Raw genomic sequence first — 14,936 nt, 5'->3', positions numbered from 1 at the left:
GTTTCTTCTTTAATAATTTTAAATATTCTTCTTCTTCTTCTTCATCCTATTCCAATAAAAGAGCACATAATAAGCGTTTATTCATATTTGCACGTCGAGATATAACAAATGATTGCGAAAATAAAATTATAGTCAAACGCTTAAATGAAAACACTCTACCGCACTGCCAGACGCGGCGGCTAGCGGTTGCGTCGAAACGCAAACCTCCAGACGCACAAGCGAAACCATAACTTAACTTATACTAAGTATGCCCGTTATTAGCATTAAATTTTTGTTATAGTAAAAGCTGAGAGCAAATGTCAAAATGCTTTAGTTAGTTAGTTAATCGTTGTTCTTTTTTAATATTGGTAAGCGCTAAATATTTTTTGAATGCTCCTTCATGGCCTATTATTATCACACAAACAACAAATTTTCATAAAAAGTGACTTTTTGGCCATTATTTTTTTTTTAAACATTATGTGTGATACATCGTTGTAATTATCATTAATTAGACTTTTATACACAGGGTGTAGTTTTTTTTCGGTCCATATAGAAAATAAAAGTTGATAATGATATCTCAAAGACGAAACTTCGCATTTAAACTATTGATACATCAAATTGTAAAGCACACAAAGTGGCAATGAAAAAGTGCTTTTCGTATCTGTTAAAATAAAGCTGAAAAAAACCATTTTGCCAAATTTTGTATTTTTCCGAATATCTCCGGAAGTATTTTAAATAAGAATTTTAAAATGGTTGAAACTATATTTAATTAAGGATCAAAATGCGCAATTTTTCTCTTATTTAACCGACCTCGTATCTCCTACCGTTTCCGAAATTCCCATGAAGACACCCTGTATGTGCCATATAAAGTGCAATAATAAACATATGTTTTTTATGTACTGCATATAGTTTGTCATATGACCTGTGATCATATTCTCGGAAATAAAATACAGCAAGAACTTCTTAATTAAACCACACTAATATAAAGACTTGATACTATAATTATATTTATATGTAGATATCGACTGTTTTTTTATCACTATGTTGCAGACCAATGGCCCATGTATGAACCCTTCCCTTGTTGTGAATGACTAATAGTGAAATCAAAATTGTCTCTATAAATACACGTTTTCAGATTTTCCGTCTTAATAAGTGTCAAATGATTAATAGTTGGGCCAAAAAATCATCGCCGTAGGAGGCAAATCATTTAATTGTGTATTCAAAGGCGAAAAATTAATATTTAATCTCTCAATAATTAAAATAGAACAAATGCCAATAAATTTAAAAATAATAATCATTTTTTATTGTCCAACATTAATGTCTACACTTCTAGCGTGTGGTTGCATACAATTAACAGTGTAAGTCAACAAATGAATGTCTTGCATCATCTGGGTCAGCCTCTTAAAATGCCTTTCGGTGTACGGCAACGCACTCTCGGTTATTTTGCTCAATCCCGTGGGTCTAAAATCGAAAAAATCCCCGTTAAATACCGGAAAAACAATAGATCTTACAGTTTAATACCTGAATTCCCCAGTTTGAAGTTCGTTTAATAAAATATTCAAAACCAATTGGGCGGGATGACAGTTTCTACTATTGGTGTTCCAATGTAAGGCGCAATTTAATAAGCTTTCTTTATGGTCGTTCCTTAAAGACTTTATCGTATCGGATAAACCTTAAGAAGGAAGCAAAATTATTAGGGAATGGTACTTTTTAAAGTTTAAAACGGTCATTACCGGTTTCTCCTTTTTTGATAACGCCCTGGATTATCTTTAAAGTTTGCAAAGGCCTTTCTAGTTTCAAGGCTAACTTAAGGGCCTTTAACAGCTGATCACTCTGTATATAGTTGCTTAATTTTTGTTCTTCTCGGGCTAGTTCTGCTTGTTGCGTTTGACGTTCCAACTTCCGCTCTTCAGTGACGTCTTTCCATTTAATCAGGAAGGAATCACTTCCGCCCGTAATAAAACCTAAATTATATCGAGGGTAAGGGAATTTTTTTTAAATGTTGGGTAGGGCTTTTCTACCTGACTGATCGCTTTTTAGGGCCAAAGCCCATATTCTGCCTTCGTGCTGGTCCATGGTGCACTGACATTCGGAATTTTTAATATTAAAGACTTTGATGAGACCGTCTGCGCCGGCACTTAAAATTTGCAAACCCTAAAAAAATATATTTATTCAATTCTAATACAAAAAAATTATCTAAAATATGAGGCTTATATCTGGGAACTTACGTTGGACAAAAACTCAGCTTTAAGCACGCTGGATTCGTGCCCCTCTAGGGTCTTTAAGCAGCTATGGTTAGCTACAGACCATAACTTAATAGTGCAGTCAGCTGATGAGGTCACCACTACTTGATCTACAGGAGAAAATCTACAAAAAATAACAATATATGCAGGATTATGATTTAATAACAGAGAAACTCTTTTCTCAAAAAATATCTGAAACGTCGATTTTATTTTTGGATCGGGCATATTTTTACATCAAATGGGGAGTCGTAAAAAGTGTGAAGGAAACTTGCAGTATTTTTTGCATTTTCGCATTCTCCGAAAAATTATGAACATGTTTTATGTATACTTATGTTTTGTGTACCTTCAACTGATCTCGAAGTAATTACGTTTAAATAAAAATTGTAACACTTTATTACAACATATCGATAAATTACATCCCACATTCTTAAAATTTATTTTATTATATGCTAGTGTCTGAAAAAATATTCCTAATGCGATCTTCGAGGATATCAAGCGTATGTGGCTTATCTTTGTGTTGTTGTTATTGTGTCAGTTCATTCTTGACGCAACCCCAAAGAAAGTAGTCTAAGAAATTGAGGACAGGTGACCACTCTCTTGTTTGGGAAAAGGTTTAACGTTTCTAGGAATTTTCTATAAATCGCAGCATAGCCGGAAGCGCTTCATGCTGTTGAAATAATAACGATTAGTTTGGCATATCTGGTTATTTTCATCAGGATGCAGTGTCGCCAGTGCTGGAATCAAGTCGTTTACTAAAAATTGATGATAAGATAACGCTACCCGTAAAGTCCCTTCAAAGGAGTATGGTCCTATTACACTATTACTAATAATTAATGCCCATGCACCTTTTCATAATTCTGAGAATGACTTTTCCTAAACCAGTCTGAATTTTTAGGTTCCCAGTATCTAAAATTATGCGTATTTACCTCTGTTTTACTAGTAAAGGCTTATTATTACATCTTTCGGTTATGGTCTGGCAAAACTCGTTTCTACGATCTGGATCATTTTCTAGTAGTCTTAAAATAAGTAAATATTTTATAGTATAATTTTATAGCATATTTAGGTTAGTATTTGCATGTTTTATTAATAATAAATTTTACATAATAATTTTTTAAACCATTGTATCTTTTAATCTGTTGAAGTTAGGTATAGCATATGTTACATGAAATTGGCTTAGAATTTTATTTAAAATCGGCCTTCGAATCGAATTTTGGCCTTAAATTATGTCTTTTATTAAATAACGTCATAGAAGGAACCACCAGCTGTAATTTTTGTAATTGTTTTAATTTTTTATTTAAGGGGCTGCTAAACGGGCAATATTTTTACTGCAATATGTTGCAATAATATTGGCAACTGTAGCCCAGCCATCAACCCAGACAACATTGGCAGCAGGGATATGACTCGGCAATATATATTTCGGCAATATTTACCTGCAATAGTGTGGCCCATCAATCAAAAATAATTTGTTTCGTAGACGGGCTATATAATGGATGTTTGATGTTTACATTACAACATTTTTTGTACCGAACGGGGATTCTCTCAAAAGTCTGAATTTGTACTATACGTCGGGGAACCAAACTCGTATTGTTACTGGTGTATTATAACTCAATATGCCCTTCATCAGAGTTATGCAGATTTTTTAAATCTGTTTCAGGTTACGTCTAATACATCTACTTTTGGAGGATTTAATCAACTAGAATTTGAAGATCTCATAATAGAATTGGCCATAAAAAAATCTTTCCATTAAGATTTTTTGAAGATGAAACATGTACAGCTCTGTTCTCGTTTTTAAATAAGGAGGCAAAGTTACCAAAACGAAATGCTTTACGGACAAAAATTTATAATAATATTTATAATATAATATTTTCATGCAAGCTCAAAAGTTATTTTAGAGTCAATAACTGTTTTAAAATATCTACAACAATTGATTCGTGGACATCCAATGCCAACGTGTCATTTTACGGCATCACAGCTCATTTTATTGATCGAGACTGGAAATTAAAAAGTCTTGTTTTGGATTTTATCCCAGCGCTAGAACAGCATGAGGGTGTCGAAATTAACAAATACGACATTAAACAAAGGATTCAAGGTATAACTACAGATAGTGCAGCATTAAATTTTACATTTGCTCAGTATTTATCTAACATGATTGAAAATTTTGACAGTAAAGACAATCATTTCGTCTGCTTTAGTCACGTTTTAAATCTAGCAGTACAAGATCTACTTAAAATTATAAAAGCTGACAGTAGCGTGACCTCAAAAGATGGAGTGGATTGATCCACAAGAGACAGTGTTGGGCTCGATCCTAGTTACGTCAATACTTTGACAGATATATCAAATGGTAAAATTATATGCTTTGCAGGTGACACTGCCCTTTTAATAAGAGATCGTAACTGGGTCGGTACAATTGGGGAATGTTAGAGTAAGATCAACATCCTTAATGCTTCAAAGGCTTATTTGCTTCAACTAAAAGACACATTCATTTATCTTGGCGAAAATATTTAAAATACTTTCCAATTATATAAAAACTGCTTACATCGCATCATCATCATCACAAAATTAAAATTCACCCGTGGCTAAGTGATAATTTTGAAGACATTTCCTATGAAATATCGTTCTTGCATCGTGAAGTAATATTTTAATAATGAAGTAATAATTTAATGGTGTATTTCAGTTCTCTCAAGACATATATTTTTCTTTGTTGCCTAGAATGTTAATTTCACCAACCCTAATTTATTGTGTTAATACGATAATACTAAGAACTAATTAATATAATTTTTGTAATATTTCCGCCTATCTTTTCTATTCTTTTAGTCAAAGGTGCACACACAGACTTACCTCAATTGTGCTCCAGAATTAAGAATAAGATATTATGTAAAAAATTGTGTTCATTTTGAGAAATAAATCTTTTTGGATTTGTATTTGATCCAATAAATTATGGGCAATGCTCGCCAATCGACAGAGCTTTGAAAGCAATAAACGACCTGGATATGAATCTTCCTTAGCGCTGCTAACTCTTGATTTTGCCGTAATTTATCGGTTATGACTTTAGAACGATCTTAACTTGTCTTATCTCGGTACTTTGTGTCTTTATTTGTTTTAGAATGTTTTATGTCTAGGCTATGATATGAATATGATTAGTTAAATGTACCTTAGAATTGTTTTGATTTGTGTATTTCATATACTAAAACTTTCTTGTAGGTAATCATCTGTTTCTTTATCAACTTGCATTAAGGTTACTTGTATAGTTCAGTTCAGAGATCTATTAGAATCTTTGATGTACCGCAAATAGTCCGTGTGCCGGTGTTGCTTGTATTGTCACATGACATGCATGTTTAAAACGCAAAATTTTATGTGGAAAGAGTCATAAAGTAATATTCTAAGCGATATTTAATCATTTCATTAAATAAATAAATGTTTTAAGCCTTTTTTTAAGAATTTATACATTTGATTCGTAAAATTTGAGTACATGCGCCCACGTACTATTTTGTTAAACGCCTGACCTTAGTCACATCCACTCAAGCGTGAAAAGTTGCACAGGTCCGGCCTTAAAATTTATTTGTATTTAAAACTTTATTATTCGGGATTTTTGGGTTTAGTTTTACTAAGTTAGAAATTCAGGATAGTTGATAGCAAGATAATATTTAATTTAAATATAAGATTTAAGTACGTTAAATGAGTTTAACCAAAAATTTTAATTTCATAAGTTTAGTTTTTAGCGCCATCAGTCCCTTATAACAAGTCAAGTCTCTTTGCTTTGCAATAGGTCAAGTTGGAATAATGTATTGACTACTGACTACTGTTAATCTATTGCATAGCTTTCATCAAATAGTATTAAACAATTTTAACACTGCTTTTCCTGTTGTCAATATTAAGAAACGAAATAGAATACCTTGGTATACTACGGGTTTACGAGTATCTGGGAAAAATATGCGCTCCCTTTTTTACATTAGGAAATACGCTATGAACAATGCAACATTTTTAAATTATTATAACAGATACCGCAAGATTTACAGAAACTCAATCAGAACGGCTAAGTGGACCTACTTTCAAAGGAGGATAAATAATTCCTCCAACAGAGCAAAAGAGTCTTGGAAGATTTTAAATGAGCTTAGGGGCAAAAATTGTGTCTTGGTTATTCCAAGTACCTTAGATTCCAATGTCCTCAATTCCTTCTACTGTGATATTGCTAGTAACCTTGCAGCCAATCTCTCACAAAAAATAGATTCCAGGAGCTATCTCAGCAATGTGGTAGTAGCCGAATCTTTCTTTTTTGCCCCCACAAGTGTAGAAGAACAGTTAATGGTTAATATTAAGAATAAGAGTTCAATAGGGTTGGGATGGGCTTTCTCTTAAAATATTTTCTGCTTTACCGCTTGTTGCTTTGCAAGTCTTGGCCGAGTCAATTAACTTTTCATTTATGTCTGGAGTTTTCCCAGAGTGCTTAAAAAGAGCAATGATTGTTCCTCTTTACAAGGGTGGCGATCGCGACTGTCCTTCTAACTTAGACCTATAGCGTTATTGCCTACTTTAGCCAAGATAGTGGAACGGCTCGTTAAGGTGAGGATGGTTTCATTTTTAAATAGGTTTGGCCTATTGAGTCTTCAGCAGTTTGGCTTTCGTGAGTCTGTGAGCACAAATGATGCTATCTTTAGCTTTCTAGAGCACCTGTACAACCGACTGAATGTTGTTGAAGTTGCAGCAGCGGTATTCTGTGACTTGTCTAAGGCATTTGACTGCGTGAGTCACAGAGTGCTGCTGATGAAACTGGAGCTCTATGGTTTCAGAGAAACTGCCCTTGAGTGGTTTCGTTCCTACTTATCAAATCGTGTCCAGGCTGTCAAATTTAATGGTGGTATCTCTAAGGAACACTTAATATAAATGTGGGTGTTCCGCAAGGATCAGTACTTGGTCCTTTACTTTTTCTCATTTATGTGAACGATCTGCCACAACTGCAGGTAACTGGCAAATTTACATTGTTTGCCGATGATACCACCATCCTCTGGCACGACTCTGATGTTTCTCAAATGGAGGCCAATATACGTGGAAATTTGTTAAAAATAAAAGACTGGTGTGATGCAAATTTTTTGATATTTAATGTTTCCAAAACAAATATTCTTAAATGTAATACAAATGATATATATTTAAATAATGAAGCCATCAACATGCCACCGTTCAGTAAGTTTTTGGGTTGGGTTCCATAGATAAGTTCCTTAAATTTGAAGACCATATTGTGAATGTATGTAGAAAAGTCTCATCAGGCTGCTACGCCCTAAGGGTTATTGCCACCAGTCTTAATTTCTACATCGCCAGATCTGCATACTTCGCGATTATCGAGTCGCACCTTCGATATGGAATTTGCTTTTGGGGTTCATGTTCAAATTCACTTTTTAGTTCAGTGTTTGTACTCCAAAAAGGGGCCATTAGATATCTATGTGGGGCCAAGCCTCGTGATTCATGTCGCCCGCTTTTTGTAAGTCATAATATTTTAACCCTGTGTTGTATTTTTATTTTGGAAACAGTTTGCTTAGTTTTTAGAAAATATAAACAGGAACTTCACTTAGGAAGCCACTATAATACGCGACAAAACTATTTGTTGAGGCTACCCATTCCTCATTTTGAACTTGTCTGTAGCTCTATCATATATGGAGGTAGTTTAATAAACTTCCACTAGAAATAAGACAACTTAAGACTGAAAAAGGCCTACGTACAAGGAAGAAAATATTTCTTGCTAGTAAAGCGTACTAAACTATGTAGCACCTAAACTATGATGAATTTTTAATGATTAGCATTTAAGTATTTTTCAAAGTTTTACTATATAATTTTTTTTTATTTTAAATTAGTTTCTCGTTTTTATTCCTTTAATGTACAGTCTATTGGCTTTGTCTACAACTTCTATGTTTATATTGACAATAAAGCATTTTTGAGTTTAATGAGAGCGTAGGTGACAAATTACTTAGGCCCATTTATTCTGTGGATTAAGGCATTAAATAGTTACTTTTTGACACAAAAGTGTAAAATGTTTTGGTTTGTCTTCAAATTTTATATATTTCCTTTTTTTGGGAATTGAGATTTATTTTTACATGGTGGTGGTTATTAATGGGGATTGTGGCTGCCATATTCAATGTCCTTTATTATAGTTTTTTTTAAATTAATACATATTATGATATATTATTATGATAATATACTCATGAAAACCCCCCATCTCTATATTTAGTACCAACTTCTTTTGATAAAAAGTAATTATGTAGTCAGAAAATTGGAAGTATATTTTTTTAAATAAACTTTTACATTAAAAATCATCTGGCTGTCTATACTTTATGCCTTTAAAAGACAAAAGTTTTACTTATAAAAGAAAAACACACCTTACATCCCTAACGTATTTATTAATTTGTTTGCCTCGTATTTAGTTATTATGCATATTAGGAGAGATTAGATAAAAATTAACAAAAATAAATGCTTATACTAAAAACTAAAAATCTTATACAAAACACTACATTTTAAGTATACTGGATCCTAAAACTACAGTGAGGATACTAAATACTTTTATAAATTTAACCACTCTTTTGAATCTGGCCCAAAAAGTTAATACAAATTTTGTAAGTTCTGTTTTTTTGCCATTGTTCTTTAGCAGTTTCTTCCATTAAGGAAGGAAACAGTTTCTCTGTTGCCGCCATGGATTCCAACTTCATCTCGCACATCAGCATATGGATTCTAAAGCATTACATTATATATACTTTATTGTGTCGCTGAAGGACAAACAGGGGCAGTAAGCTGAAAAAAACAAAACTTTAAACTTGTTTTATTAATAAAAATATGGTTTTCTTACTATGGCAAAAAAGAGACTTTTTTCCTAGAGAATGGAAATCATACATCAATCATAAATGTATCATATCATGTTTCGGCTAAATAATATATGGATCTTTCTTCCTCCCAAATTTTTTTAATTTTCCTCAAATATTCTATACACCACCTGACAATTCCATTACAGCAGCTCTTTTGTTAACCATCTTAAGCTTAAATCCAAGTTTTATCAGGTATCTCCGCAAGGTTGAGACTGAGAAATGTTTGTCCCTTGCCGATAAGGTGTCTATATGGTCAGAACCTCATTGTTTTTGTATTTAGAATACACACCTTTCCTTAGCAATTTGGCAATATCCATGTCAAGTCCCTTTGATTGTCCTGCATCTTTCCTTTTTATTCTGTGTTTAATCCTTTTTTTTACAGGCATATTGTACTATAGGGAACCCCTGTTAAAAACGCTATTTTTTGCAAAGCACTACAATCATTTGTGAACTGAGTATCATTCCTTAGATTGTTATAGATATTTAGATAAATTTGTTCTTTTAAAACTGCTTGATTTCCTCTGTAGCTTCTACTTCCCTTGCTTCTTTTTGCTTCCTCAATACTAGAAAATGAACTATCAGAACTATGTAAGTCTAAATCACTGCCCAGATCACTCTTATTGTTTTTATCACAAATGTTATTGTCTTTCTTGTACACCCACGGCCTCCATAAGCCCGCACAAACACTTTCCTCTTCATTTGCCAAATTTTCCTGCCTATTTTTCCAGGGTCGAAACATTTTAAGGTCTTTAGGTATAATACCAAAACAAATCCACAAACACAAATAAAAAAAACACTGTTCCTCACAGTAAAAACTGCAAAAAATTTACAGGAATACAGGCCAAATTCTAAATTCTTTACTTTCATAAACGTGTAAAAAGCATAACCGGCAAAACACATCAAATAATAACCTCACATGGCCCCCCTCCCAACTATTAAAGCTGATAGACCCATCCAACAACTATTTTAAAGGCGATAGACCCATTCGTAAAGATCTCTTTAAAAACACGACGAAAATAATACAAAAACGGTCCAAAAATTTATTTGGGTACGGCCCCGTAATTCTTAAATTCAGTGGGATAGAGAGAGATACACAATCACTTGCACAGCCTAAAGTAGGAATTGTCAGAACGCAGGTGTTTTATCTTTGTTTAATAGACTGGCTAAAAAGAGGTGACAAGTCTGTGAGTGCTTGAAGTGTTTAAAATATTTTGTAAGATGCTTGGATTTTAGTCCGCGGTCAATTTTTTGATATTATTTTCTTGTGATAATATTTTCTTTCTAAAAATTGACATTTTCGAAAGAAAAATAAAAAATAGTATAAAACATGGGGTTTTACGTATATTTAAAATGATTTCATAGATAGACAATATAAAATTTTGCCATTTAAACATATATATCATGCAACAATAAATATGACATAGGCGCACGGACTAGTTAGTGCGGCATCTGCGACACATCAAAGATTCTAATAGATCTCTGAACTGGACTTTATCTTGGAAGCGATTGATTTATCTTATTATGGGAATAAAATTAGTAAAATTTTATTCTATATATTAGTAAATAAATAAACAGTCGAGGCATTTTTTAAAACTAATTTTTATAGCAAAGTTTTACCTTTCTTGAGAATATTTTCACAAATACGAATATTCTTTAAATGGTTTTAGTGCCATTAAGGGCATTTCTTACCCAATATTGTCATATAAGAACATCTCTGATACCGCAAAAACTTTTTGAGTTAAATCCTCCTAAAGTTGGAAATTTTCGAATATACATTGCAAAAGATTCTTATTTAAAAAAAATGTTTGACCATAATGGATTAAGGGGTTAAAATCCCTGGAATGTTCACACTATTCGGGATTCATCGATCTATATCCAGGGTAAACCAAACCAAATTCTACTTTAGTTATCAAGATATTTGATGATTCAAATATTTGATTAACTTTTTTGTTAAAATTTTATAAATCTTTTCTTTCTAAGAGATATATTTCTTTTTCATATCATTTTTGGCTCTTAACTAATCATAGTAAGTAAACAATACTACTTACCTAACACTCCATACACCTCTCTTATGCCCCTTCAACACCCCAGTCAACTCCAAACCGTCGCTACTCCACAACTTCACCGTTTTATCTTGTGAAGCGCTGGCTACAATCTTATCGTTCGGACTAACCGTGACGCAATTTATGTCTTTCTGATGCGCGATCACGGTCTGTTTACAATTCAATTGGGCGGTATTTTCATTTTGTTCTAGTTTCGGGACTTTTTTCGATTCTTTTTGGGGAATTTCCCACAGTTTCAGGCAAGTGTCTTGACTAGCGGACACAAAGAAGGTACTAGAGGTGGAGAAGAATGAGACTGAGACTACTGAACCGGTGTGCCTTTTGCTCGATCCAATACAGCTGAAAAGACAAATAACTAAATGGCTAATTTATAGCGCAGGGTGAGTGGATTATTATTATATATATTATTCTACATATTTAGGGATTTTCCTAGAGATTAGGAATTTACGTATAAATGCCTATTAAATTGTTAGACTATTAGATCTTAGACACTACGTTTTATTGGATTCTTATTTCTTAATGCTTGAACCCAACAAGTCAACTACTCTGACGAAAGAATTATTTAGATTAATTATTAAATCAAAACGTTAGACTCTCATGTGCTCAATTATTGAAAATAACCAGAAAGTAGACCCATTGTCATATAAATTACAAGATGGCGCCGAGTAAAGACGCATGTGACGAATCGAGCAATTAAATTAAATTTTTCTTCCGTAAGATCATTTAAAGAATATTCAAGAGGTATTTGTTAAACTGCGAGAGGCCAACCTGAAGCTAAGTCCTAAAAAATGTTGCTTATTTCAAAAAGAAGTTCGATACCTTGGCCATGTAATATCAGGAAAAGGTGTCAAAACTGATCCAGATAAAGTAGAGGCAATCGAAAATTGGCCACGACCCACTGACAAACACCAGTTAAGAAGCTTTCTAGGCCTTTGTACCTATTACAGAAGATTTGTAAGAAATTTCGCTAATCTTGCAAAGCCTCTACATAAGCTCACGGAGGACAAAATTGTATTTAGTTGGTCAACAGACTGTGAAGAAGCATTTCAACGGTTAAAAAGAGCACTATGCACATCTCCAATTTTAACATATCCGATTCCTGGACAAACTTTTATTTTGGATACCGATGCAAGTAATGTTGGAATTGGGGCCGTTCTATCGCAAAAATATGAAGATGGCGAGCAAGTGATAGCTTATTTCAGTAAAACGTTATCAAAACCAGAAAGAAACTATTGTATCACCAGACGAGAGCTATTGGCAGCAGTAAAAGCTATTGAACATTTCCATAAATATTTGTATGGTCAACGATTTATCCTTAGAACTGACCATGCTTCATTGAAATGGCTGTTTCAGTTTAAAAACCCCGAAGGACAAATAGCAAGGTGGCTTCAACGATTACAAGAGTATAACTTTACAATAGAACATAGGAAAGGCGAATATCACCAAAATGCCGATGCTTTATCGAGAAGACCCTGTACTGAAACATGTCAACATTGTTTTAAAAAGGAATCAAAACAGCATCCAGAGATATTTACTTGTAATCGTATTGGCCTTCACAGTTCTAAAGAGTGGGATGTAGCTAGTTTAATCCAAAATCAGTGTGATGACCCAGTATTTGGTCTTATTTACGAACTGAAATCTCGAGAAATTTTAAAACCAGAATGGAAAGATATTTCTGACAAATCTCCAGAACTAAAAGCTTATTGGTCTCAATGGAATTCATTGGCTATAAAAGATGGATTGTTAAAAAGAGTCTGGGGAAGCGTAGATGGAAAAGAAAAGACATATCTGACAGTCCTTCCTCGAAAACGGATTCCGGAAGTTCTTGAAGCTGTTCATGGCGGTGTCGGCGGAGGACATTTTGGAGTTAGTAAGACCTTGGCAAAAGTTAGAGAACGGTTTTACTGGCTGAACAGTCATCAAGATGTTGAACGCTGTTGCCGACAGTGTGAGCAGTGTTCGTCAAGCAAGGGCCCAAGAACCCGGACAAGATGAAAGATGATGCAGTATCTTGTTGGTGCACCCTTTGAACGAATTGCCATAGACGTAGCAGGACCCTTTCCTACTAGTAGCTCCGGAAACCGATATGCTCTTGTTGCTATGGATTACTTTAGTAAGTGGCCCGAGGTCTATCCGATTCCAAACCAAGAAGCAACGACAGTAGCTGAAGTGCTGTTCCAGAACTGGATTTGTCGATTTGGTGTACCCAGAGAGATACATTCAGACCAAGGAAGGAACTTTGAGTCACAAATATTCCAACAAGTATGCTAGTTGCTGGGAATCAATAAGACCCGTACAACCCCTCTACACCCTAAGTCTGATGGAATGGTTGAAATATTTAACCGCACATTTGAAACCTATTTGAGGATGGTGGTAAACTCTAAGCAAACTGACTGGGATACCTGTATACAACCATTCCTATTGGCATATCGTTCTTCTATCCACAAGTCAACTGTGTATGTATGTATGTATGTATATTGACCAGGTACATTGTTTTTGTACAGTTTTGCATGTATTTATTTTGTTTGTATATTTATTTTTATTTTGTGTGTTTTGTTTTGTTTTTATATGTTTTTTTTTATTAGCTTTGCCTACAAAATTTTGTAATTTTTTGACAATAAAGCGATTAATTGATTGATTGGAAAAAGCCCGGCAAAAGTTGTCTACGGTGATGAACTTCGTTTACCTTTGGACATTATTACTGGAAAACCTTATAAGTCTGAAACCCTTGAGGAGTACGTCGACCATTAACAAATTGTTCACGAACAAGCACGGGATAAACTTCATCTAGAAAGTAACAGAATGAAATCACGTTATGACATAAAGGCAAATTCTACCGGTTTTAACCCTGGGGATAAAGTCTGGTTATACAATCCACGGAGGAGGAAGGGCAAGTCACCAAAGCTCCAGAAGGATTGGGAAGGTCCATTTAACGTGGCCACCAGAATCAACGACCGTATCCAGCGACATCCGACAACGAAGATGAAAATTGTAAACATCGTCCGGCTAGCGCCCTATCATGACTCAGGTGGTCCCATGTTTGATCGGGATGATCAAACTTGAGAGGAGAGCAGTATTATGAAAATGTAAATACGTTAATTATTCTCCTAGTTTTTGTACAATTTTATTAGTATTCTGTAGTTAAAGTTGATTCGTAGGGTTTCTTTAGGGTTCTACTGACGTTTGGTTTATTAATTTTATCTATAGTGTTTAGTTTTTAAGTAGTTCATCTTGTTCGAGAGCCCCATTTTGGCCCCAATTTATGTCATTTAGGTTATATTATTGTAAATCCCTGTAGTTCTAATTTTCTAGAATTTCTATACTTGCTTGCTTTGACTGTCAGTATTCTCCTAAAATTATTGGTCTCTTTGGGCAAAAACAATGAACATAATTCTAAATATTTCGAAACTGTTCCATCGGGTTTTAAAAAGGACGCGCTTCAAGACAATTCATTCAGTTTTAATTGTTTAGTCAGTTTTTACCTTGGAAACAATTAAACGACAGTCAAGGCGAGTTAGGTTAGTGTTTCTTTGACGTTCACAATAAAAGTGTGTTCCCGAATTTCGTTACAATATAATAAACAAACAGAAATAAAACTCTAATAAACAAACTTAACAACATATCATTTTTTAAATAAAAGGCTCAAATAAACCGCCTTCTTTCGCTAAACAAAAACTTAACCTATCGTAAAAGCTATTTCGCAACTCCAAAAGAGTTTCAGGTAAAATGGAATTGGCACCTTCGTTAATTTTATTTCGTAACTCCTCTAAATTTGTTGGCCTACTAAATTCAGGCTTGTAAATGGT

General features: G+C 33.9%; 1 protein-coding gene across 1 annotated transcript in view; it reads right to left on the bottom strand.

Annotated features, from left to right (window-relative positions):
- Window positions 1–1,255: 1,255 nt before the first annotated feature.
- The window catches only part of LOC126737207 (transducin beta-like protein 3), a 44,250-nt gene continuing 30,569 nt past the window's right edge, over window positions 1,256–14,936 (bottom strand). Inside the window, exons 8-13 of the mRNA XM_050441988.1 lie at window positions 11,116–11,469; window positions 2,208–2,346; window positions 2,001–2,133; window positions 1,713–1,943; window positions 1,501–1,651; window positions 1,256–1,440 (exon numbers count right to left, since the gene is read on the bottom strand). Coding sequence (XP_050297945.1) covers window positions 1,281–1,440; window positions 1,501–1,651; window positions 1,713–1,943; window positions 2,001–2,133; window positions 2,208–2,346; window positions 11,116–11,469 — 1,168 coding nt within the window. The 3' untranslated portion in view covers window positions 1,256–1,280. The remainder of the gene's footprint in view (window positions 1,441–1,500; window positions 1,652–1,712; window positions 1,944–2,000; window positions 2,134–2,207; window positions 2,347–11,115; window positions 11,470–14,936) is intronic.

Source organism: Anthonomus grandis, chromosome 6 (genome assembly GCF_022605725.1).
Source record: "Anthonomus grandis grandis chromosome 6, icAntGran1.3, whole genome shotgun sequence".
In the NCBI taxonomy this organism is placed as follows: Eukaryota; Metazoa; Arthropoda; class Insecta; order Coleoptera; family Curculionidae; genus Anthonomus; species Anthonomus grandis.
This window is presented reverse-complemented; position numbering and strand designations above follow the sequence as displayed.